The 26240-nt window shown below is 51.0% G+C and overlaps 2 protein-coding genes across 5 annotated transcripts in view; one reads left to right on the top strand and one right to left on the bottom strand.

The window, feature by feature from the left end:
• Positions 1-201: 201 nt before the first annotated feature.
• Positions 202-8287, top strand: Gpx3 (glutathione peroxidase 3). Its single transcript, XM_041664557.1, has 5 exons — positions 202-444; positions 4898-5051; positions 6688-6805; positions 7152-7251; positions 7574-8287. Exons 1-5 carry the CDS (start codon positions 358-360, stop codon positions 7793-7795), a joined length of 681 nt encoding a protein of 226 aa, XP_041520491.1. The 5' UTR covers positions 202-357; the 3' UTR covers positions 7796-8287.
• Positions 8288-8992: 705 nt separating this feature from the next.
• Tnip1 (TNFAIP3 interacting protein 1) overlaps positions 8993-26240 on the bottom strand; it is a 41886-nt gene continuing 24638 nt past the window's right edge. Inside the window, exons 9-18 of one of the 4 annotated variants that reach the window (XM_041664556.1) lie at positions 24161-24250; positions 22116-22181; positions 21837-21968; positions 17870-17998; positions 16106-16234; positions 15659-15784; positions 15194-15259; positions 14723-14914; positions 13402-13509; positions 8993-9741 (exon numbers count right to left, since the gene is read on the bottom strand). In XM_041664556.1, coding sequence (XP_041520490.1) covers positions 13435-13509; positions 14723-14914; positions 15194-15259; positions 15659-15784; positions 16106-16234; positions 17870-17998; positions 21837-21968; positions 22116-22181; positions 24161-24250 — 1005 coding nt within the window. In that variant the 3' untranslated portion in view covers positions 8993-9741; positions 13402-13434. The remainder of the gene's footprint in view (positions 9742-13401; positions 13510-14722; positions 14915-15193; positions 15260-15658; positions 15785-16105; positions 16235-17869; positions 17999-21836; positions 21969-22115; positions 22182-24160; positions 24251-26240) is intronic. The other 3 variants (XM_041664555.1, XM_041664553.1, XM_041664554.1) reach the window with 3 other exon arrangements.

Here is a 26240-nt window from a genome sequence, read left to right as displayed (position 1 = left end):
TTCTGCACTAAATGGGTCTGATGTTCTTTTAAGTTCTCCGTGCCCAGGGCAGGGTCCCTGATTTTTAGAGGCTGGGGAGAGAGCTGCATCCCGGGTGTTGTCTGGAGTCGTGGCCGCGCCCATCTCTAGTTCTTCCCTGGCAACCGACTCCCTTCTCTTCACTGTCACCCGGGCCTGGAGAGAGGGAGGAAAACGGGGCGGGAATGTCTCGTTCTTGAAATACCAGCCGCATTGCCATTGGCTAGGAAGACCCCGGCGTAGCTGCGGATTGGCTACCGATGAGGGCTTGAAAGGTGGCTGAGCGCCTCGGACACCTCAGACGGACGGTGGTCCTCCCGAGAGGCGTCCCAGCCCGCCATGGCTCTACTCCTTCGGGCATCGTGCCTTCTGTCCCTGCTCCTGGCCGGGTTCGTTCCGCCGGGCTGGGGACAAGAGAAGTCCAAGGTGAGTGAACCTCCAGGGCGCAAGACGAGTGCACTGCGCCCAGGTGTCCACCGCGCCGCAGAGACCACCGCTTCCCCAGAGGCACCAGGTGCCTCCACCTTGCCCTGCCGCGGCGACCCCGCTCTGTGACCCTCACTCTCTGCACCTTTCCATCAAACCCAGACCAGCGTGCTTCAGTGGGCAGAACGAACCCGGGAGGACAGTCTTGCCTGAGTTCATATGTTCTCCACTGTCATCTCCGTGTCGCCTCGCGCCACATTCAGTGGGTTTTGAAGAGGGTGTGGATTCCTGCCCCTCTCCCATACCCCGCAGGCAGGAAGAGAGTGCAATTGACGGCCATTCTGAAAAATTGCTGGGGGTAGAGAGGTGGGCTGAGAGCCTCTTCACTCATGCCAGGGCACTGGAGACAGATCTGCCACAGGAAGAGTTTTGGCTTGGAGGCACATCCCTTTCTGGGCCTCAGTTTCTCCATCAGCAGGGTATAGCTGGAGAGGAGAGACGATGATTGGGAGGCTATGGAACCTTCTAGTTGCCCTCCCTATTCACAGCTCACGGGTCAGTCACATAGCAAACACATTTGCTAGAAAAGCCAAGCCAGGCCAGGCAGTGTCTTCTGGAGCTCCAACTACGCTGGTCGAGGTGTGGCACCCTGAGTGGAAGTGGGGATGGGGAGGCTGAAGGCACACGACGTGGCATGTTTATTTTCTTGGTCAGGCCTGGGTGGGCTCTGCAGACCTCTCTCCTTCCCTAGGGTGAGGAGGCAGAAAGCAGTAGAGCCAGACCCAAGGAAAGAGAGAGATGTCTTCAATCTTTGTCTGTCTGTCTGTCTGTCTCGCTTCTGGATTTCTAAAATCCCCTGGGTCTTCATTCTAAGATCTTGTAAAGTCTACAATGCTGTTTCCAGATTCTGTCCACCTCGTTGGTTTGTTGTTTGTTTATTTATTTATTTATTTTTGGTTTTTCGAGACAGGGTTTCTCTGTAGCTTTGGAGCCTGTCCTGGAACTAGCTCTTGTAGACCAGGCTGGCCTCAAACTCACAGAGATCTGCCTTCCTCTGCCTCCCGAGTGCTGGGATTAAAGGTCTATGCCACCACTACCCAGCATCTGTCCACCCTTAGACAGTCCCAAGAGTGGTTCCTGTTTTTAAAGCCCTTTCTGACCTCAGCTCCTTAGTCTAAACAGAAGGGGTACTTGTAGAGCCTAAGTTTTTCTCTCCAGCCCCATTCCTGGGCACCAGCTCAGTAGTCATTTTCTAGGACAGAGACGGGACGGAGTTCAAGATTAGGGTATGGAGTACGGGTCGGGTGGACTGGGCCACAGCCCTGTGCCTCAGTGTGGGAATAGCTTGGGGTGGGTTGAAACCTGTCCTAAGGAGGCTGCAGGTAAGTACATGGGCCATGATACTCATCACAGCCTTTTGTTGTCTGTCCATGGAATCAGGGCGAGATGGGTGAGTTCAAATAGAAGAGAGAGAATGGTCTAGAAAAGTCTTAGGGTGAGGTGTGATCTTATCTCACAACTAGCTGAGCTTGTGGCTCATGACAGCCCAGGCATGCCTATCTGGCCTCCTAGGTCCTTAGAGTTAACATGCCACCGCTCTGGCTTCTGGGATGCAACCGCTTGCCTCGGCCCAACTTCAGGGAGGGACATGTGCGGACTCAAGGTGACGCAGCCATAGGAAGATGTCCTCTTGACTCAGGAGGGAGCGACAAGAGGGGATGCCCTCTGTCTGGTCCAGCTCACAGCTGCAAAAGGCTTTGCAGAGCTGTAGACCAACAGCTGCTGACGTGGGAGCCTAGTAACCGCTGGTTTCTAGGTGACTGCACGAGGCAGAGAGCATCATGGGACCATAGGCTGACGTCAAGGCTGAAGGGCCTTAAGTGGCCCTGAATCCCACTTCATCTATAGCGGACAGGCTGGAATCCTGAGAGGGGAGGGGCGTGGGCACACACCGCCAGGGGCACGCACAGCTGAGCCCAGAGCAGGTCTCCTGTGTCTCGGACCTGTCATATCCACAGCATCACACAGAGGGGTGTGAGAAGATGGAGGAGGGGAAGGCATGGAGCAGCAGTCCTGGGAAGCCAGGTGCCTGGCTCAGTGTCACCCTTCTGGTGTCCTCAGTACTCTTTTCTGGTCCCCCTGCTGGAGGAACAGGCTTTGGTGGGGACTGAGCTGGTGAGTGCTGTCTATGGCTCACTCACCACAGGCCATTCTCCAAGCCTGGGCTCCCTGCACTGAGCCCCATTCTCCCCCCCCCCCCCCCCCGCCATAGAGAGCACAGCAGTTGTCGCTCTTCATTTCTTAGGGCAGCTAGCAAACATCTAAGGCAGCTCATTACTATGACGGAGGAGCCTCACAGGCTCTTGGTCCTTGCTGCGGGCACCGCACCGTAAGCTCCATGCCCTGCTGACCCAAGCCTGTTCTGATCTGCTAACAGTTTTCTGAAAATCATTTCAAGTGTTGGGGGGATGGCTCAGTGAGTAAAATCATTGTCATGAAAGCAAGGACCTGAGTTCAAATCTCCAGCTCCCGTGTAAAGCCAGTCATGGCCATATGTGCCAACAATGGGGGGGCTGGTTGGGGGCAGGGACAGGCAGATGCAGGAGCTCACTGGCCAGCCTAGCCAAACAGTGAGCCAAGTTGGACAGGGCCAGCGACATAGCTTAGTGAGTGAGGAAGTCAAACTTGATGAGCTGAGTTTGATTCCTGGGAGTCACATGGTAGGAATGAACTGACTCTTGCAAGCTGGCCTTTGACCTCCACATGGATGCTATGGCTTCCTCCCCCAAAGAAGTGAATAGATGGAATGATATAATTTAACGGAGAAAGTCTCACAGTTCTCTCATTTGGCTTCTACATGCACCTGCACAGCCAAACAAAACAAAACAACAAAAACACACCTCGGGAGGCAGCTGGGATTATCCTCTTACACTGATGCCCAAAGAATTAAAGTAAATAAGTAAAAATAAATAAGTTAATTAAAAAAAATCAAGTGGCTTGCTCAGTGCCACACAAGCAGCGAAGACAACATCTAATTCAAGAGGATCCCCGTGTTCCTTCCACCCAAAGCTATCGGAGAAGCTGGACCACCTATCGTTTCAAAGCTCCATTATTCAGTCATCTCCTGGGATTTTCTCCTCACCACTGAGATGCAGCATTGGGGTGATGTGAGGGAAGAGGGACAACAGGCAGGGAGGCAGCAGGGGTCGTATTCTGCTCTGCTTGTATTGTGTTGTTCTTGCTGAGACAGGATGTCCCTGCGTAGTTCGGGTTGATCCTGAACTACCCGCATCCTGCTTCTGCTCCCGTGCTGGCACTACTGATGGCATCCCCAAGCCTGGGGCTGTTTGCCTCTTAGGGTGGAAGTGATCCCAGCTGGGGCTTCAGAAGCCTGGAGCAGGGCTCTCCAGATGAGCACTCGGTCCAAGACTCAGTCACGGGACTTGGAATATTAGACTCACGGAGAGCAGGGACGTCGAACCACAGCCCGGAGAGCTGTAGGCTGTCTGGGACCATCCGCAAAGGCAGCCAGATTCACCCAGTCAGTCAGGCCTGCAGTGACTTCATGACAGAGGCACTCGGTGGCATCCCATGAGCAACCGGTTCCCCACCCTGCTGCCTGGATAGCTCCTTCACCCATTCAGGCTGACGACCTTGCTTTTGCAGCAAGGGGAAGAGGGGGATGATCTTCCTTTCCTATGTGGCCCTCCCAGCTACTGAACCAATGACCTGTCCCACAACAAACCCTGTTGTCTGTGTTGGGGGTGAGGTGGGGTCAGGGTAACATCTTGTTGATCTGGGTTGAAAAGGGCTAGTTGAGGGCGAAGTGACGGTTGGGGATAGCACTGATCTGGTGGCAGGGCTCCTCCCCTCGTTTTCCTGGATGGGGCAGACTGGAGGGGCAGCTGCACAGACAGGAGGATGTATGGCTATCCATCATACCGCTCATCTCTGCAGACCGTTCTCCCTCACACTGTGGCCCTCGTGACAAACCTTTCCCTACCCCTGGATCCTGGTCTCAGGGCTCTGCTTTCTCACCTCATCCTTCCAGTCCTCCAGACTGGGAGCCTCTGACTCACTCCACCCTGACACATCCTTTCTGTCCAGCATCTCCTTCCCAGTTACCTAGCACAGGCCTCCTCCTATTTGCCTGGACTATTCCAGAAGCCACCCGACTCTGCCTCTTGTTCCAGCCCAACTGCCTGTGAAATATGGATGTTAAGTATTGCTAACCTCAGGGTTCCACAGCAGTCAAGAAGTGCCTAAGGCAAATACTGAGTGTTTATTAGTGAACAGGAGGCCTCAGTTTTAATCCAGGTCCAGGTTTTTATGGTCCTGGGTAAGTCATTCTCTTCCTGGTGCATATCATCTGTTTCTGGAAGGTGGAGAAATATCTGTTTCCTAACTGTCTGCACTCTAATTGTTCCCTGGTGTCCATCTTTTTCTCTTCCAGACAGACTGCCATAGAGGTGTGAGTGGTACCATCTACGAGTATGGGGCCCTCACCATCGACGGGGAAGAATACATCCCTTTTAAGCAATACGCAGGAAAATACGTCCTCTTTGTCAACGTTGCCAGTTACTGAGGTCTAACAGACCAGTACCTTGGTAAGAGCTCCCTCATGCCTTCACTCACTGCTTAATAGGGGGCTGATTCTGTCACTTAGGTACATTTATTTTTTAACGATTTATTTATTTTGTGTATGAGTGCCCTATCTGCATGTACAACTTTATGCCAGAAGAGGGCATCAGATCTCACTAGAGATGGTTGTGAGCCACCCTGTGGTTGCTGGGAATTTAACTCAGAACCTCTAGAATAGTAGCCAATGCTCTTAACTGCTGAGTCATCTATCCAGCCCCTTGGGTATACTTTAATCCCATGAGGTGGAAGGGGAAAGGGGTGATGGAGACTGAGAGGCCAAAGTCTATATCCCAACTCCACTACATTTCATATTTTCTGCAGATAATTATATAAGGCTGAGGCCTGATGGAGTATTCTAGAAAGCTTCCAGCTACCCGGGCTATGTACTTTCTTGCTTTCCTTGACTGGAGTAAGAAATGGTGGCTGCAGCTCATGCTGGTTGAGAATGCTTCTCTCCCTACAGTCTCATCCGTGTGGGCCCTTCTTTTAGCTCCGCTCTGGAGAATGGGCCCCATTAGTTTAGAGTTCTAGAAGTTGATAAGGAAGAGGTGTGCTGGCGGCAACCAATAGTCCATTTTTTGTTTTTTTGGTTTTTTTTTTTTTTGGTTTTTGGCTTGGTTTTTTTTTTTAAATATTTATTTATTTATTATGTATACAATATTCTGTCTGTGTGTATGCCTGCAGGCCAGAAGAGGGCACCATACCCCATTACAGATGGTTGTGAGCCACCATGTGGTTGCTGGGAATTGAACTCAGGACCTTTGGAAGAGCAGGCAATGCTCTCAACCTCTGAGCCATCTCTCCAGCCCTTGGCTTAATTTTTGAGACAGGATTTCTCTGGTTCTTTTGGAATTCAATCCGTAGACTAGACTGGTCTCCAACTGCTGGGAAAAAAGGCATGCACCACCACACCCGGTTCAACAGTTCATTCTTAAGCAAACCTTCAAAAAGTCTAGCTCAGCCCTTCTCTGAACTCAGTACACAGGAAAGGGCATCTAGGCTCAGCCTGTGTAAACAACTAGGGCCATAAGGCTGGCGATGGCTGAACTCAGTGTCTGACTGCAGGTCAGTCTCCTTAGGTCAGTTTCCTCTGTCCTTTCTTCTCAGTGAGGACAGGCAGAACCAAGGGAACAATCAGGCCAAAGCGCGATGGTTCTCGGGGCAATGTTTTGGAGTCAAGCAGAGCCTGGCTACCGGGCTTACACTTGCAGGAGAGTTCCTGGGTCTGCAGGCAGGGTGTGTGGTCCCACGGCTCTGTGCCCCATGCTTTTGTCCAGTCCTTGGACAGTGCAATGCTTCTCTGAAGAGATGGGCTAGGGCCTCTCTGGGCTCCTGAATTTCCCGATGGGAGGGATGTGAATCCTGACAGCACCGCCACCCTGAGCCAGCCCTCAGCCGAGTGGCTACTGATGTGAGGAAGCACATTCCTGACTCTCCCCCTAAACCTCACTGTCCCATCACTGGAGTCAGGACAGGACTCACTGGGTCCCCCTGGGGAAATCCTCCCTCCTTGGGTCTCAGAGGCTCCAGGGTCTGAAGGGTGGGTGGCAAGTGGGCGGTGAGGCGGGTTCTTCACCTGTTCTTGCTCTCTCCCTGGCCAAGAACTGAATGCACTACAAGAAGAACTTGGCCCGTTCGGTCTGGTCATTCTGGGCTTCCCCAGCAATCAATTTGGCAAACAGGAACCGGGCGAGAACTCAGAGATCCTACCCAGTCTCAAGTGAGTTCTTGTGGTTGGAGATGGTGGCCTCTATGGGCAGAGGAGTGGGAGGCTGCAGGGGTTGTTGACTGTCTCCATGCCAGCCACTCAGTCACTTGCTCCCCTATGCCCATCCCAGGATGGGGCTTAATGGCCTGAGGGTGAGGGGACAGGAAACAGAACTGCTTGGGAGTCCTAAGGTATGCTGGGTGGTGCAGAGAAGGGACTGAGATGGCAAATACACACTGGGCCTGTGGGTGTCCAAGTAAAGAGCTGCCACTGGATAAAAGGGACTCCCAGCTCTCCGTCCCCTCAGTCCCTTCGCCATGTGTGGCTCCTTTGGACCCACCAAAAACATTCCTCGCAGGTATGTCCGACCAGGTGGGGGCTTTGTCCCTAACTTCCAGCTCTTTGAGAAAGGAGATGTGAACGGGGAGAAAGAACAGAAGGTCTACACTTTCCTGAAGGTGAGCGTGGGTAATCTGGGGGGAACTCCCTCCAGCTATTCAGGCCGCACCCCATGCATCTCAGCCCCCAGGGATGTCCTGGCCCTGGTCTAGTACTCCCATAAGAGGGCTTGGCAGACTCTGTGGTCCCTCAGCCTACTGTGCAGCAAAGGCCCGCGGGGGGCATCTGAGGGGCCTTCAACCTTCCAGTCACTGCAGAGATGGGCAGTTGAGCATTCTTGCTCTCAAACTGGGGCCCTTCCTTAAGTTTTCTCCCAGGAAGGTTGAGGGGCAATCAGGAGGGGCCTCAATATAGGCTGACACCCCTCTCACCCTGCACTAGAACTCCTGCCCTCCTACTGCGGAGCTCCTGGGCTCACCTAGTCGCCTCTTTTGGGAACCCATGAAGATCCATGACATCCGCTGGAACTTTGAGAAGTTTCTGGTGGGGCCAGACGGCAAACCTATTATGCGCTGGTACCACCGGACTACAGTCAGCAACGTCAAGATGGATATCCTGTCCTACATGAGGCAGCAGGCAGCCCTGGGGGCCAGATGGAAGTAATTGATGCCCCCCCCCCCCGCCAACCTCTATCCCCTGTCCATCATGCAAGGGCTGGAGAGGGGCTCTTCAGGAAGGAACCCACTTTCCCAATCATTCTACACCTGCCCCAGGCCCCCTTTCTTATTACATAAAAGACAAACCTGGCACGACTATGTGTCTGTACTACTGTGCACACATGTGACAATTGTGCCCATGTGTGCATGGCTACACAGCCACCTGTCTGCCTGCCTGATACCCAGGCATGGACCAGCTGTGCTCACAGCTTGGTACTGGGGAACTATACCTTCATATTTTTTCCAGCTTTCTGTTCCAAATGAACCCAATGGAAACACCAGTTCTAGGTCCAACAGTCCTTCTCAAACCTGGACATCACCTTTGGGGCCAGCGTCTCCCACATGCCCACACTTAATTCCCCGTACACATCTGGGTTCACTACACTGCCAGCCTCTTTCATCTTTCCTGAAGGGCCCTCCCAAGTCCCCACCCCCACCCTATAGTGTTCCTGAGAACAGCAAAGGCAACTGTGAGTGTGATGGCCATGTACCCCAAGTCAGAGGTGGTATCTCCATGAAGGAGGGGCCCGAAGCCCTTCTGGGCGGGCCTCCCCTGAACCTGTTTGTGGGGCCAGCCCTTAGTGCATTCAGGCTTAGGCTCCCAGGCAGGGATCCTACCCCTGCTCCTCTGGAAGACATGCTGTTCTCTCACTTTGTCCACTGTTCTCTCACACTCCATCTGCCCAGTAAAGGCCTTTCTGCAGCAGCTCAGCTTACCTGTGGTGGCTTCCTGGCATGGGAGGTGGGGACTGGGGATGGAAACGGGGAGGGGGAGGAAGGAGAAAGAGAAATGAGGTGTGAAGAGCGTGCACTGGAGCCCGTGACTTGGCGTCTAGGCCCACACTGCAGCCCTTGTCCAACTACTGGAGTCTATAACCGAGTTCACATCAGCTCAGTCTCACCCACCTTCCTCAGGACATGGAGGGCTCAGAGGGTATCATTTCTGAAGGGCAGGAACTAAGGCTTGTCCCAGCCCCAAGTCCTCTGATCCCCTGCCCAGGATCTCCCCTCCCTCCACCCTTGGGTGCTCCTAAGATGTTAGCAACACTCTCAGGGGTATGTAGGAAAAGAATTCTGAAGGAGGAACCAGAACCAGCATTCCTGTTGGCCGTGAGGGCATGGAAAAACTACCAGTCACAAAATGTTGATCCTCAAGTTGGATTTATGTCCAAGATTTGTGCAAACAGCCGCCTAGCAACAGACAGCTACCTAAATACAGACCTCTGGCACCATGAACATCTAACTGGGGGGCTGAGGGCAGCTTCAGGCAGACATGATGGTGTGGCCTTCATCCCAGATGATGGTGGCTCTCAAGAGGCTGCCATGGCTGCAGTGGAGAGCATGCTGACACCAGAACATCCCATGGTTCTCTTCTGCAACAGAGCCCCCTTCCCACAATTCCTCTCGGAGGGGTATGGAGAGGGCATGGGGCAGGTCCAGCTACTGAGCTTGAAGCAAAAAGTACACACGCACATGAACTGGGCGTGGTCTCCGAAGAGCCTGGAACCAGTTCTTCGAGGTTCTGAGAGGAAGGGGTCTTCATTGCACCCCACTTGTAGGATGGATAGCCAGTAGCCTCAGCAAAAGAGGGCAGGTCAAAGCCAGGTGAGGCCCCCTCGTCTTGGCAAGAGGCAGGGTGTGTTGAGCTTTTCCTAGTTCCATCCAGACACACCTGGTAGAGGCCTTGCAAGTAGCCTCCCTGGTCTTGTAAACAGTTCAAGGTGGGGCTGGGGGTGTGGGTCACCTGTTCATCCCAGTCTCTGGCCACACAGAATATGACAAGGCCTCTAGTTTCTCGGCAATCTGAGGTCAGCTGGCTCTGCAAGATGAAGGTGGAGCCAAATGACCCAATGCAGTCTCAATGAGGCCCCTCACAGTCATGTTTTGCAGACTCTAAATAAACAAAAGTTTGGAAGCTTTAAGATCACGTGGCCTGCTCAGCCTCAGTCACACACAGATGCCAACTCAGGCTTCCTCACTAGGGTAAACAAGAGCTAGTTATTGGATGCTCCTGAATGTCAGGATGTCTCTAGGCGCTAATCACGCAATCTGCACCCAGCCCTGAGGTGCAGGTCATTTGTCACCCCTTCATGAGAGGAGGGAACTAGGACAAAGAGTTACAAAAGCTTGGCCCAAGACCTAGGTTTATAATGTGCTGGAGCTGGGATTTGAACTCAGTCCCTCCATCTCCAAATCCCAAAATTAAGTACTGGAAGAAGGGTCAGGCCTGCCTACCATGTCACCCTTTGCCGTTCATGAAGGCAGCCCCAAATGACTTCAAAGACCCTCTGGGGAAATAATCAGCCAGTCCAATCCCTTCTTTCAAGCACCAAGTTCTCCAGCCCTGCCTGAGTCATCTGTCTGTGACCTCTGCTTGCACTACCTCCTGACTTCTGCACAACAGTGACTTATTCTAGGAAGTACCTCTCCATGGACACGGCCTCCCTGTTGCATGCACCCACTTCTCAAATGGCCTTGCCGGAGCCCCACAGGTTCAGTGCTTCCTAAACTACACGCATGTCCCCTGACTAGCTTGTAGCTCCAGGCCCTTCAGCCTCTTTAATGACTTTAATAACTCTGTGGTCAGACGGAGCTTTCCAAAGTTCCAGTCTGGTCAGGTCACTATGCTATGCGATATCCAGGGACTCCACACTACACTCGGGATTCAGACCAGCCCTCCAGCCACACTCTGCAAAGTCCCTACACCTGGAGACCTCTGACATCGCTCACCCCACCTTGCCCGAGCTCTCACACCTCCTTATTCTTGGCTCCCTCAGATGCTGAAATCAACCACTTTCCTTCACTCCTATTAAAATGCCATGACTAGGATCTTAAATGTTTTCCAAAAGACATTTAAGAGTTTAGTCACCAGCTAGCCCATGATGCTATCAGGAAAGAACAGTTAGGAGGTAGGGCCCCATGGGGGAAATGAAAGTCACCAGACAAGCATCCTTGAAGGGGATACTGGGACTCCAGCACTTTCTTGTTTCCAGGTGAACATGCCTACTCTGCTATATACTCCTACTATGAGAGGCCAGCCACCAGAGGCCCAAAGTGACAGGGCCAAGTAACCATGGGATGAAACCTCAGAAATTCTAAATCAAAACTACATCTTTCCTTTGTGTAAGTAGATTATCTTGGGTGTTTGGGCCCAGGGATGGAAAGCTGAGTAACACTGAAAATTGCTGACCAAGCAAGCTGCCAACCAAGAAAATTGCTGACCAAGAGAGGGATCAATCACCAGGGAGTCTGATGCAGTTCAGAGCCCCAGAAAGTGCCTAGACAGCTGTAAGCAAAACTAAATGGGCAACTGTAGTGAGGATTCAGAAGAGCTCAATTCTGACTGGTGTGTGGGCAGTGAGGCCAGGCTCATTACATTTTGGGTAGACATGAAGATCCTACTGGAAATTGGGCCACTTGTATTATGCTCTATCAAGAACCCGTCTGTTTTGTCCATGCCTTGACACTTTTGTGAGGCGGAGCAAATGTCAAGGTCACACGGCCTCTGCTGACTACCCTCAGTCAGACTTACTGTAAGTACAGGAGCAAAGGCAGGGCAGACAGACTAAAAAATACTGGAGCTTGGCTAGAAAAGAAGCATCGAGTGTATGCCAAGGAGGACCCTTCAAAAGAAGCAATTTGGGGTGGAGAGATGGCTCTGTGGTTAAAAGCGTGTACTGAGAACCCACATCGAGTGGTTCATAGTCACCTACAGCCCCAGTTTGAGGGGGACCTGACACCTGACTTCCATAGGTGCCAGCACTCACACATACACACACCTACAATTAAAAATAATAAACCTTAACAAAAAAAAGCAGCAAAGGACTTTGCCAAGAAATAGTAAGAAAGATGTGTTGAGGGTATCTCCATAACAGGAAGACCCCAAGTGAAGTATGGTGACTTCCATCCATAATCCCAGCACTTGGGAAGCAAAGGCAGAAGGATCACTGCAGGTCTGAGTTCAACTGGTTTATTACAGAGTCCCAGGCCAGAGGATCTAGACATGTAAAGCCTCTGATTTGAGATGAGAGCACCATGTGTCTTCAGGGAGGCTTCCTAGAGAACTACTTCCAGAGGATTTCTCTGCCATGTTCAGCTCCAACATACTCACAGGCCCTTGACCACTGTAACTGTGACTCAAGCAGGCTCTGGCACAGTTCTAGTTCACAGTTATGCTGGCATTTGTCCACATGATGGTACTTGAGCAGGTATGCATGATGCCAAGTGTTATGGGGTCATGGCTTCCACCCAGATTTCAAAGGAAGGCCTGGGGGTGGGGTCAGGCAGTGTGTGGCAGGATCCACGTTCCGGTGGACAACCCAGACAGGGTAGCAGGTAAACTGTGATGACAGCTAAGCTGTACTTGAGACCCCAGGAATTTAAAGATGCCAGGAGTGTAGAATGTGGATCAGTGGGGAGCCATGGCAGCAAGCACAGCCAGCCACAGTGACAGCCCAGAGCTAGGAGCTCTTGTCTGCTTTTCTGGGTTTTAGTATAACTTTAGTTTGATTTTGTCTATGACACCCTCTCCCGTCTGAACAGGGTCAGTCACTCTATGATTTGCTCAACACTGTCTACTGTACTGGAAGCATGAAACTTTCTCTTTGGATTTTTGTTTTGAGATAGTCATAGCCCGGGTTAGCTTCAAACTTGCTACGAAATCAAGCATGACCTTCAACTCCTGCTCCTTTAGCCTCCACCTCCCAAGTGATGAGAACAGTGTATGTGTGCCACCATGCCTGTCTCTTTTTGTTTCTGTTAACTTCTCTGAGATAAGTCTGCATTGAGCCTTAGAGACTGGGCTTTTAAGCAATGCCATAAGAGTCAAGATCATGGGGACTCTGGGAGATCACCTGCATGCATTGTGAGATGGACGTAAGCCTCAGAGCTAGAGACAATTGGCCCCAAATGCCTCCGTCACCAGCCTTTGGGAGGGGTAGACCTTTAGGAAGTGGGGGGGAAGTTGGGTCATTACAAGCATGCCCCTGCACAATACAGGTTTCCTAGCTCCCCCCGCCCCCTCTCTGCCATCAGGAGATGAGGAGACCTCTGCTGTGTTCTCCTGCCATGATGCGTTAGACAGTCATTGGCTCAAACTGTTAGGGCCGAGCACCCAACGACTCAAATCTTTGAAACCTTGAGCCAAAACCCCAGTCTTTCCTTCTCAAAAGTTGATTGTCTCAGCCATTTTGTCTAGCTAGGATGTCACCGTCTCCACAAAACTTCCCTGACCCTGCTCCAGGTCAGGCCCTTTGACCTCTCTCACAAAACTTGCTCTCTGGGCACTCGAGTGGCACCCATCTGACTATGTGAGTACTAAAATCCACTTCTGCCCCCTCAGTAGGATAGGAACATGCCTGCTCCTAGCACAGTACTAGAAAGTGAATGTATGTTCCTACCAATCATTTCTAGTTCCAGTCAGCATCTTTCCTCTCTCAACACTACTTCAGGAAGCTGAGCCTCCATGTCACCAAGCTCACAAAACAACAGCATCTGTAAACTGGGTCAATGTTGGTTGGTGAAAGTCCTTTCCACCAGAGCACCCACACTCACCTGGTTCTGCAGGCCTGTCCGGGGGCGGGTCCATCACTTGGGAGGTCGGATTCTGAATCCCTGCACAGGGTGGACGCCAGGTGTACTCTGACTGCAACAAGATGGGTGCTTAAGAATTCACAACTGAGTCAGGGGTAGTGCACTCACCTTTAATCCCAGCACTGCAGAGGCAGGTGGAATTCTGAGTTCAAGGCTAGCCTGATCTACAAAGCGAGTTCCAGGACAGTGAAGGCTATAGAAAAAAACCCTGTCTCTCAGAAAACCAAAACCAAACTAAACCAAACCAAAAGACCAACACCCTCCCCCCAAACCCAGAAAGAATCCACAACCACATTCCAGAGCCAGAGCAGCAGTTACAGTCAGAACAGTCCTAAATGCACAGGAGCAAAGTACCAAACCCTAAGGGTCACATCACTCAGCTGAGAAAATGGCCAAGTGTAGCTTTTAGTTCATGCCTCTTTCCTTCTCTTGTTTTTTGAGGTAGAGTCTTACTCTGTAGCCCAGGGTGACCTATATCTCTCTATGTTGCCCAGGCTGGCCTCAAACTTGTGGGCAAGTTTCTTCCTTTAGGTGTGCTGGGATTACATGAGCCAATCTAGCTTGATCAGCCTTTTTTCTTTTTCCTTTTTTTTTTGTTTGTCTTTTGGTTTTTTTGAGACAGAGTTTCTCTGTGTAGTCCTGACTGTCCTGGAACTCACTCTAGACCAGGCAGGCCTCGAACTCAGAGAGATCTCCCTGCCTCTGCCTCTGAGTGCTGGGATTAAAGGCGCGCGCCACCACCACCTGGCTTTGACCAACCTCTTAAGCACAGCATTGTCACCAGTGTTTTAAATGTGCATAAGGGGAGAAGCACTGTACCTACCGAGGGGAGCTGGGCACACCTGAAGTAGGGCTGCTATAGAGACTGCAAAAGGAGGGGCAGGTGACAACAACTCTAGGGGGCAAGAGAAAGATGAGGGAAAAGGAGAGGAGCCAAAATATGAGGAGGAAAGGGAAGGAGGGAAAGGAGAGAGTAGAGAGAGGGAAAGAGGCAGAAGAAGGGGAGAAGCATGGTCAAGGTCAGACCTGACTCAACTGAAGGGATCTGATGGTGGTCCCTCCTACTCTGCATTCCTACTGGGCCTCCTCCCTTTGACACCACTGGTGCTGAGCAGCTAGGGCTGCAGAGTCTTAATTCCAAGGAAAGAAGCCCGGGGCCAGGCCTGGACACCTGCCTACAGCCATGCTGTCTCTGAGAAACCGCCTGGACAGCAGGTTCCCACCCCCTCACTTGACCTTCCTTTCTAGATGGAATCTGCAGGAAGGAGGGACACAGACTCACCAGATGGTAGAGGCGAGAGTTGGGGAGTGGGGGTGGGTGCTCCATGGGCATGGGGGGTGGAGGGTAGCGGATCTGGGACCAGTCCTTGTAGGTATGGTGAGGCACCATGGCTGGCATGGGTGGGTAGGCATAGGGATAGGCTCCGCAGAGGTGCTCTGGGTGGGGTTCCACGTGGTAGCGCTCTCCTGAGGCCTGCAAGAAAGGCTCATATCTGCTTCTGACCCGCCACCAGCCAGCGGCACCAACCTTGTTACCCTGTAGCTGGAATCTTAGCTCTTGGGACGTCAGGGAGGCTGGGACATAGGCAGAACTGGGGACCTGGTCACTGGTCACAGATGACTGGTAATGACAGTTACTGAGGACTGTTCTGTTGGCACTGAACTGGCAGAACGCCAGCCATCTTTCCCTTGAGACCCCACTCCCTGAAGGTGGGCAGACACTGCATGCTGCCCATTCCCTCCAGCTGCTCACCTTCGCTTTCCTCTTCTGCTGTTTGAGGGCTTCTCTGGCCTTCTCCTCATCTTTGAGTGCTTTGAGCTGGAGGAGGGAGAGAGGCCCGATAGTACAGATGGCTCATAGGCAGGTGTAGGCCCAAGGCCTCACACCCTGAGGGCAGATGGCTGAGGTCCAGGATGCTACTCAAGCTTGGGACGTTCCAGGAAGGGCACTAATGGGCACAGCAGAAGCTGGGCTGTTGGCTGTGGGGCCCCTGCTCTTCCTGGTGGCTGACACAGGTCAGGAGGGCACTCAAGTGCTTTCTTGCTAGCGTCTTTCATTCTGTCCTGTTCATTCTGCTCTCCTAGGCATCAACACTGACTTAGAGTCAGAGTCAGAGGACAAGGGACTGGCAGGTCATAGAGAGGAGTGGGAGTAGAGATGGAGTCTAGTAAGTCCCCAGGGCCCTCTAACCCCTTAAGGCCAGGGTGGTGCTCTTACCTGGACATTTGTCAGGGTGACCTGGGCCTGCAGCTTCTCCACCTGCTTCTTCAACTCTTCCTTCTCTTCATTCATTCGTTCACGGTCACTCCGTTCCCTCTGGAAGTCCTCCTCGAAGATCTTTACCTGGAGGGGACCGGTATGTGAGGGGTCAGGGCACCCTTCTGGAAGCCGCACTGCTCCGGCTCAGGGCCCATGCTTCTCACTGGGGGCACTGGAGATTGGAGTAGAGCACCGTGAGCCCCAGATCCAACTTCGCCAGAGTAATTCTGTGTTCTTCTGTCTTATACTGTGGACCTGAGACAGGACTTTATTTGAACAAAGAGATCGTTGGCTTAATATTAAGGAGTAGAAACATGATGGCCAGGCCCACAGAGATGGACAGCAGAGCTAGCATGGGGGAGGGTCGGCTGGCTCCCAGGGATGCACCAGCTCTCTGAGCCTCACCTGCTGTTTCAGTAGCTCATTCTGTGTCACTAGCTCCTGCTTCCTCAGGTGGCTCCCAGACCCTTCTGGGCTCCCATAACCTGGTGGTGGAGATGAAGAGGCCTGGATGCTGAGAGCCTCCTCCAGAGCCTGGGGTCAGGAGAGAAGAGACAGGATCAGTAGCAGGCCTCCCTGAAGTCAGATCACTCCTGGAGAGCCTCTTTCTGACAGGACAGTGACTATAACTATCACCCCCACAACAGTGGTCCTTAACCAGCTCTACCCATCAATGCTGTACCTGGGCCACTGTACTGAAGCCTCATCATCATCCCATGGCTAGGGCCTTACTCCCATTTTCCACATATGAAAGTTGAGACCCAGAGACCCACTGTGACTCGGTTGAGTGTCCTGTGTTGGTTTTTTGTCAATTTGAAACAAGCCAGAATCATCTGAGGACAGGAAACCTCAACTGTGAAAATGCCCCCATCAAACCAACCTATAGGCAAGCCTTTGAGGCATTGTCTTGATTAGCGATTGATACAGGAAGGTCCATCTCACTGTGGGTGGTGCCACCCCTGGGCTGGTTAGTCCTGGAGTATATACTAAAGCAGGCTAAGCAAGCCAGGAGGAGCAAGTCTGTAAGTGGTGTTCCTCTGTGGTCTCTGCCTCAGCTCCTGCATCCAAATTCCTGCCCTGCCCTAGCTCAATAACAGATTGGGATCTGAAATTTATAGATAAAACAAGCCCTTCCCTCCCAAGCTGCTCTGGGTCATGGTGGTTTATCAGAGCGACAGAAACCCTAAGGGAGACAGCTAAGGAGTGAGCACAAGGCTGTCCACCCAACCTGTGTGCCTTTAACCTGCAGGCTAACCTGAGGACTTCAGTACAAAGACCTCTGAACAGGCCTGGCTCAACTTTTCATACCCAAGACCTAGAAAGAAGCCTAGCTTTTCAAGAGAAGCTGCATTGTCTGATGGCATTTTCAGGATTCTTACTTAGCCCCAGCAACCTATCTTGTCTCAATTATATGAGCCTGGACTGCAATTTCTACTTGAGTTTCTATTTTACCAACCAACCGTGAAGACCAGACAAAGTTGGGGTAGGGAGTGGGTGGTGGGGGAAACTGGGTATGAGGGTGCACACCTTCACTCCCAGCACCTGGAAGTCAGAGGCAGGAGATCTCTGAGTTCAAAGCCAGCCTGGTCTACAGAATGAGTTCCAGGACAGTCAGGGATGCAGAGAGTAGCCCTGACTCGAAAAATGAAACCAACAAAGAAGGCAAAGTGCCCTTAGTCACCCACACCCTCTCACTACTTTCTTTCTTGTCCACAGAATGCTCCTTGGACGTTAGCCTCTAGGCAGCAGGAACTCTCAGTGACAGGTCTCTTACCCTGGCTTCAAGAAGTATGTGTGTGTGTATGCATTAACAGGACAATCATCAGTTGGGTGAGGAAACAGCTGTTGCTACCCTAGGACCATAAGATGGGGCCACCAAAAAGAAACCAGGGACAGTTTTGCTGAACAAGTGATGCTTATGCTTGGGTAGGCCAGACACTGTCAGGAGATAGTGGGCTCCTGAGAGGAAGCCACCATGTACAAAGGCCATATGGGAGAGAGGAGTGGGTCACCCAGGGTGTGTGGGGGCAGGGATGACAGGAATTGTGCCTTTAACCCACTGAAAAGGGTTCGCCTCTCCTGATTTATGGGTGCCAGCAGAAGAGTGGGTGGGCCTTGCAGCTGAGCTCACAGAAGCCTTCCCCCAAGGGGACGTGTCTTAGTGCCCACCTTATTGAGCCGCTGGATCTCCTTTTCCTGGTATTCGCGATGCCGGGTGAGTGGGCTCAGCTGATCCTGCAGGTACTTGACCTTCTGGCGCAACTCCTTGGCCTCTGCTGTCAGCTGTTCCTTGTCGGTCTGCAGGAGAGAAGGGTTGGTAAACAGGGACTCTCCAGGAGGCCTGGACTGCCTGACCCATGCCCTGGCTCTCCCTCCTTCAGGAAGCATCTCAGTGCTTTCTGCAGTAACCTGGGGAGAGGTTGGTGTCTTTGAGAGCCCATTTGTCCTGCTTTCAAGGAAGAGAAGCCTGGCAGAGTGAAAAAGGCCCCCAAGTCTGATGCTAGCTCCTTCACCATCTGGCAGAGACCCTGCCCCACACAGGCCCTCTTAAGTAAGCTAAGTCCTAGGGCTAATAGATCTTTAGCCAAAGCCACAGAGGGACCTCATGAGAGCTGTGAGTTCCAAAATGGAGTGTAAAATGTTGTTTGTGAAACTCTCTCAGGAGTAAAGCCCCTGTCTCCACCAGATTCACAAAGAATGAAGACAACCACAGCCCCTTAAGGACCTCGGGTTTCTAAGAATAGAAGAGACTCAAAGACATAAGCGGGACAGGAGGAGGCCCTCCAGAGAAGTGTACAGAATAAAAGGTCACCACAGCTGAGGGGTGGAAGCTTCCAGGCTTCTGCATCACACAGCCACAGCTGAAATGGTGTGTGTGTAGACACAGCTGGAATGGTGGCAGGGAATCAGGCCCCTTTGCTCAACGAGAAACTGTGTGTGTGTGTGTGTGTGTGTGTGTGTGTGTGTGTAGACACAGCTGGAATGGTGGCAGGGAATCAGGCCCCTTTGCTCAACGAGAAACTGTGTGTGTGTGTGTGTGTGTGTGTGTGTGTGTGTGTAGACACAGCTGGAATGGTGGCTGGGTATAAGGCTCCTTTGCTCAATGAGAAACTGTGTGTGTGTGTGTGTGTGTGTGTGTGTGTGTGTAGACACAGCTGGAATGGTGGCTGGGTATAAGGCTCCTTTGCTCAATGAGAAACTGTGTGTGTGTGTGTGTGTGTGTGTGTGTGTGTGTGTGTGTGTGTAGACACAGCTGGAACGGTGGCAGGGAATCAGGCCCCTTTGCTCAACGAGAAACTGTGTATATGTGTGTGTGTGTGTGTGTATGTGTGTGTGTAGACACAGCTGGAATGGTGGCTGGGTATAAGGCCCCTTTGCTTAATGAGAAACTCTGTGTGTGTTGACTGTCTGCAGACCACACAGGGAGTTGGGGCAGAATTCAAGGCCCTCATTTCTAGTCCACTCATATCAAAGGAAGAGTTTCTTTACTTTTTACATTTTTTATTGTCTGTATGTGTGGGTATGCCCGTGTGGAGGTCAGATGACAACTTGTGAGAGTCGGCAAGTACTTCACTCACTCACCCATCTCCCTGACCTAGATATACTGCCCTGACTGGGAATCAAACCGGCCGTAGTGGTGAAAGCACCGAATGCTATTCACCAGGCCAAGAAACGGATTATTTACTCTTCTAGGGGCTGAGTTTCATGCTTGCTAAGCAACTGTGAGCTATGGTTCCAACTCCCCAGCTCCTGACTTTTGTGATTTTTATATTCAAGACATGGCCTTACTAATTTGCTTAGGCAAGCTTTAACTCAGCCCAGGGAGGCTCTGAGCTTTGGTGATCCTCCTGCCTCAGCCTTCCGAGAAACTGGCATTGTAGGCCTGCACCAGAGTTTAAAACAGTGGTTGGGCTCAAAGTAGTGGCGGACACCTTTAATCCACACAATCTGGAGGCTGGGGCAGATGGATCTCTTAAGTACAAGTACAGTCTGAGGTACATAGCGAGTTTCAGACCTAGGCTACACAGCAAGAAGCCTGTTTCAAAAATAGATAAAAATTAAAACAGTGGATGGCAGTGCAGCATAAAGAGCAGTACGGCTAAAGCAAACTGTATTGTCAGCAGACATATCTGAAAAAAGGTCTGGGAGCTGGAGAGATGGCTTAGTGATTACAAGCACTCGTTCTTGCAGAGGACCTCAGTTCAATTCTTAGCACTCACATGGTGACTTCCAAACATCCGAAACTAATCCTTCTTCTACCCACATGAGATCAGGCACATAGGGGGTGCACATACATACATAAAGGCAAAATAACCTTATACATAAAATAAATAAATCTAAAAAAAATGTAACTATGGTTACCTCTCAGAGGACCAGGGTCTAGGGAGGGGGAGAGGGAAGTCTTCCGGGAAAGTGTTTAGCTCATCTGTATTGTGTCATGTGGATCAAGGGACAGACTGAGGTGGGTCAGTGCTCATTCCTTTCTGTGTGACTTTTAGTCAATATTTCACATATCGGTGGGTGAGTGGTTTCTAGTCAGAGGTGGCTCAGGGCAGCCTGGCCCGAGACACATGGGTGATGGCCTGGCTCCTGCTGAAGGCTCTAGGACAAAGCATGTCCTCAACCAGAGTTCTTGTCTTCAAGGCCAGGCTTACCCTGGAAAGGCCCTGCCCTCCTTCAGAAGACAGGATAGAAGGTCAGATTCCAGGGATCTGTTTCCCTTGTAGACATGAGTGAGGAAAAGAGACCACAGAGCCAGGACATCTGGCTTGGGTGCCATGCTGGTGCACTCAGAAGAAAGGCACAGTGTCTCTATCACCAATTCTCAAGGGAAAGAAGTAGTCACAGACACAGGCTGCGCTCAGATAAGGCCCGCGTGCCACGTGCTGCTGGAGGGCCTCTGAAATGCAATCTGTGTTGAAAGTATCCCTTTAAAGCTAGGCAAAGCGGCCCACGTGCAGCTCCCATAGAGAGAAAGAAGTGGCACTGTCACTAACCCTCCCGAGGGTCCGGGAGTCAGGTGGCTGGCACCAGTCACACATGGCAGAGCAGAGGCCATTTCTTCAGAATGCCGCTTCACAGCATAGCCCGAATCAGGCCCCTTCTGTCCAGCCACTGATCTCTGCCCTTTCTTTGTTGTAGAACTCAACACACTTTTAGTTATTAGCCTTTATCTGGTGACTCAGCATCTCTTCTCCAGCCAGGGCAGAGCTGACTACTTCCTCCGAGTCTATCTGGGACAGTGCCTGGGCAGGCTAACAAGATGACCGGATAAACAAATTCCTTCTTTCTTAGGCCCTGCTCTACTCTCAACAGCACCTCACCCCACCAAGACCTGCTTTTATCTGTTTCAGGAGACAGTATTTAATTTGATTTTGACAATCTCATGTAGCCCAGGCTGGCCTCACACTCACTATGCAGCCAAGGATGGCCCTGAACTTCTGTACTTCCTTCTGCACACTCCCATGCCTGGTTTATGTAGAAGTAAGGATTGAATTCAGGGCATCATGCCTACTAGGCAAGTGCTTTACCAACTGAGAGCCAGCTCCATCCCAAGACAGGCCCGTGGTATACAGCTTAGGCGGGCCTGTAACTCTTTACTCTCTTGCCTCAGCCTCCCGAGTGCTGGGATCACAGGTGTGAGCCTATCAGTCCCATTTTCATGTTTTCATATTATGTACTTCTTTGTATAATTCCTTGGGATCTTAAGATTTATGGAGAGATGGCTTAGTGGTTAAGGGGACTAGCTATTCTTTCAGAGGACCTGGGTTTGATTCCTAGCACCCGTATGGTGAGCTCATAATTGTAATCCCAGTTCCAAGAGATTTGGTGCCCTCTTCCGGCCTCTGCAGGCACAGGGCACACATATGGTACATGGACATAAATGTAGGCAAAACATCTATACACATAAAATAAAAGTAAATAATCCTAAAAAAAATTTCAATAGATCAAAAAACCTTTGCAAAATGCAAGCAGAAAAAACTGAAAAGAAATAGTTATCCCGACTTCTCAATTTTAGAAAGAAGACAGGCCCACCAGAGGTCTCAGAGCACCTGACTCTATCCCTGACTCACTGATCCCAGGGACTCTGGGAGGGGCCTGGAACCTCAGAGCCTGCAGGCCTGGTCACACTTGCCTCTTCTACCTCGATCTTTGACTTGGCCAGGAGGAGTTTCCGATCAAAGTCCCGCTGCTTCTGCTCACGCTCAGTCTCCAGCTCAGTCACCTGTTTCTGCAGGTCCACCAGCTTCTGGCGGAGCTCTGTGATCTGGAGGAGTGGCAGAGAGGGAGTGTGAGGGTGGGTGGGGGGAGCATGCACCAGCTGTCCCTCCACATCCCCGTTTCAGTCTGGATAAAAGCCCCTCATCCCTCCTCCTTGAGCCATCCTTGGCTCAGCTCCCAGGAACTCCATCACCTTCTGCTCATACTGCTGCTTCATGGACCGGAAGTGCTGGTCCCACTGCTTGTTCACTTCCAGCAGCTGTGGGCAAGCAGGTGCTGGGTTAAAAACACACAGGAGTGCCAGAAACCCACCCCAGGCGCCCAGAGCATACAGAGGGGAGGAGGGCCTCCTCTATCCCCCACTAAGCAAAAGCTCCCTGCTGCTCCACCTTTATCCCCCCTCTCCCCCCCAGCTCCATTTCAGCCTTACTAGGAAAGCCACAGGGAACACTGAGACTAGGAAACAGTTACTATGAGGCACAAACAGGACTCTTCAGAGGGCAATTTGAAAAGGATGTGACAATCTCAGGTTTTCACTGTCCTTAACACCAATTATTCCACTCTAACAAATTTAACTAATGGAAATACTAAAACCAAGGGCTGAGGTGAGACTCTAGGAGAGTGCTTGCTACAAGCACAAGGCCCGGAGTTCAATCCCTGGTACAGGAAGGAAAAAAGAAGGAAAGTAAAACACTTCAGCCATGTGTGCAAACATACTGAAAGACTAATTAGCCGGACACGGTAGCCACACCTTTGACCCCAGCACTCAAGCAGAGGTAAGAGGTCTCTGTGAGTTTGAGGCTAGCCTGATCTACATAGCCAAGGCTGCATAGAAAGATGTTATCTTAAAACAAAACCAAAACTAAAATGACACTCTCCTCTGTGTGTGTATGTGCACGCGCACCCACCCAGAGGTCACTTAGTGTAGGACACTGGTTAAATCACACATAAGCAGGTACTGCACGGCCATTGAGAAAATAAAGACACTTAATACATTCTCTCGGCTTTAAGATAATGCTAATGATAACATAGACTCTTGACAGAGCAAGTTCTTGGGAAAGAAAAACAACTCTGCAGCACTAAGAAAATAAAATGACAGACATGAGAAAGGATATTCCGATTTCAGATGTAATGCCAAAGACAAAAGTACCAAAAAATGAAGCAATTGGCTTATGCTGTAGAGCTGAACAAATATTCTGAGATAATTTTAAAAGAAAAAAAAATTAACCTGAAAAGTAATATGTGTCACTTCATTTTTTTTGCATTAAAAAAAACTGAACAAAGGGTGTGCACCTCTGTGTCCTTGGCTACTTAGGAGGACTATGAGTTCAAGGTTTGCCTAGGCAACTAGGTGGAGCCATAGGTCCAGTTCCTAGTACCATAAAAAAGTAAAACAAAACAACCCCAAGGGAATGCAGTGAGCTGAAATTAGCTGTAGTTATCTCTAGGGAGAGTTCTGATTCATTTTATAATGAGTGTTCTTTTAGTTCTGAGATCTGAGTAAAATAAGTCAGAGTATATTTGCAAGCAGGCTTTCGGGTGTATGTGAGGGCAAAAGGGGCAGGAGGGAGGAGGCTAGGAAAGGACCCAGCTATAAGGAGAGACCTAGAGAAAGAGGGACAGGCTACCGCCCTGGGCTGGAGGTGGGGAGGGGCTTGTGAGACAGAATGCTGAGGCCAAGAGCAGGGGAGCTTCCTTCACTGCTGGCCACTCCCACACTGCAGCGTGTGTCTCCCACGCTGATACTGGCCTGACTTACCGTGACCTGCCGGACCACTCAGTTTACTTTAGCCATCCTTCGCGCCCCCCTTTAACTTATATGTATACATGCACACGCTTGTATGTGGGTTTGTACACGTGAGTGTGGGTGAGACCAGAACAGGGGGTCAGACTCTCTGGAGGCAGTTACAGGCAGTTGTGAGCTGCCCTATGAGGGTCCTGGGAACTGAACCGCAGGTCCTCTGCAAGAGCAGTATGCACTCCTACTAAAGAGCCATCTCTCCAGCCCCCTAAGCTCCCCAAACAAGTTCAGGCTGCACCACAAGTACAGTATCCTCAGTGATCGCTGTGGTAGATCAAGAGAGACCTTTCCCATGGACAGACAGTCCAATGGTTTCCATTATAACTCTCTAAGATGACCTGGGACCAGTGGGAATCAGAGAGCCAAGCGGAGCCTTCATCCCTCTGGTCCCAAGAGGGCAGAAGGGTGCTCACTGACCACCCTGTCCAGCCACCTACCTCCATGCGTTGCTGTTCCAGTATCTTCACCTTCTTCTCGGCTGTACCCAAGACCCCCACCTCAGGGACTTTACCTGCCATCACACCGGCCTGAGGAGAACAGAGAAAGCCTTCTAATAGACCACAATCTAATAGAAACCCAAACCTATTCTGCAAAACAACTGGCAAGCAGAACTCAAAAGTGTCAAGGTCATGAAAACAAGGAACAGCTGAGCAATGTCACAGGCATGAAAAGACTATGGAGCTGTGACAACTGAAGGCCATGTGTGATCTGGATTCTGTTCTAGAACAAAGGAAGGACAAGGGTGAAGGATGTGTGGCATCTGAAGTGTTGGAAGGACAATGTAATTCCTGCTTTGGTAACTGAGCCATAGTTATGTAAGATTGTTGGTAAGGTGGTTCTGTGGTAACATAAGCTGGCCAGGGAAGCCAGAGGGAGTATGGGACCAGAACCCATTTCTGTATAAGTTTAAATTAGCGCAAAATAAAATATTTTGAAGTTAAACAACTAGTAAGTTTTGAGGTGACAAGCACAGACCAGGTGGAGTGCAGATGCAGCGACTGTGACCATGGCCCTCAGTGTGAGAGCAGACTACGGGGTCTGCACGAGCCCCATTGACTAGAGCCCGCCCAGTGAGGCCGATCTGCCCTGCAGTCATGCTGTCCCTACTCTCACATTCTGTTTCCTATCTATCACAGGCTGGGCAGAGTGGAAGCAGATTTTATGGGCCTCTAGTGCCCCCTACAGGCTATGCCCTGTAAGCATACCACAACACCTGGAAAGGAAAAGGTGTATTTGGTATGGCGGTCCCTGAGAAAGGGCAGAGATGCCTGCCCCCAGGAAGCCCACTGTCTCCTGGAGGGTGCTGGGCTCCCTTACCTTTGCAGATAGAGGCACTCCTGTTTCCAAATCTACTGTTAAAAGCAACAGCTAAAGGCTAGGTGATGTGGCATATATCTTTAATCCCAGCAGAGGCAAGAGGAGCTCTGTGAGCTGGTGGCCAGGCTAGTCTACAGGGTGAGTTCCAGACCAACCATGGCTACATAGTGTGATCATACTTTAAAAAATGAAAATGGGGGCACAGTGCTAGTAAGAGATGGGGGTGGAGAGGCTTTGCTGTTTAGCTGGCCAAACCCATGTTTGCTTGAGAGATGATGGAAGAATCTTTATTACATGATGGCACATGACCTTTCCAAGACTCCTGCCAGAGATGAGGCATCCTTTCAGGCAGAAGCGCCTGAATGAGCTTATGGCTTTGCAAGTCCTGGGGAAAGTACATCTCCATCCAGTGACGAGCAGTGAGTGACCGAGATAATTACTACCTTACACAGTATAAAGTTAGCATTAGGGCATATGCTGCAAGAGGGGGAGATGTTCTGTTAGAGAATGGGTGAGAGGAGATTGGGGGACTGGTGAAAGTGGAGCAAGGGACACTTGGGACTTTGCTGTGTGGCAAGACTGGGTCTGGAGGTGGGAGGTCAGTGCTGTGGCATCCTCAGACCATAACGATACTACCAGCATCTTCCTTTCCATGCAGAGGCTCAAAGGTACAATCTCACAAGCTTAACAAGAACTCCATAGGACCCTGCTCAGTCTGACATCTCAGTTCTCCTTGGAATGTCTGATATGCTACATTGACTTTTGGGAGGAGAGAGACAGGGAGACAGACAGAAAGAGAGAGACAGACAGACACACACACAGACCTTGACAAAATGCATTAAGGTGCTAGTACCCAGAATGAGCAAAACACTGAACCCCAACTCCCATGAGCAGCAGTTGGATAATCCGAGCTAGCAAGCAAGAGAAGCAGCCAGTGGAAGGGTCACAGAGCCACATGACGGCCAATAATTCTGAGCATGTGTCTTAGGGAATGGGACATTCCACAGGGAATGAAAGCAGAACAAAAGGCCAAGAAGTGGTCATACCACAGAGGCGGATGTTGAGCTAGGAAACATGGTTTATCAACTAGAACCTTCTGCCGCTGGAACTGTGTGTAGGAAGAGGAGAGCTCACTCTGACTGAGGAGGTAAGCAGATCCTGGGTCTGAGAAGCCTGGGATACAAGAACTTCCTGCCACGT

The sequence above is a fragment of the Microtus oregoni genome, unplaced genomic scaffold (assembly GCF_018167655.1).
Source record: "Microtus oregoni isolate MIOR12 unplaced genomic scaffold, Mior012 000015F_ref0000493, whole genome shotgun sequence".
NCBI classification, from domain to species: Eukaryota; Metazoa; Chordata; class Mammalia; order Rodentia; family Cricetidae; genus Microtus; species Microtus oregoni.
Note: the sequence above shows the minus strand (reverse complement) of the source record. Positions and strands in the feature narration are given on the sequence as shown.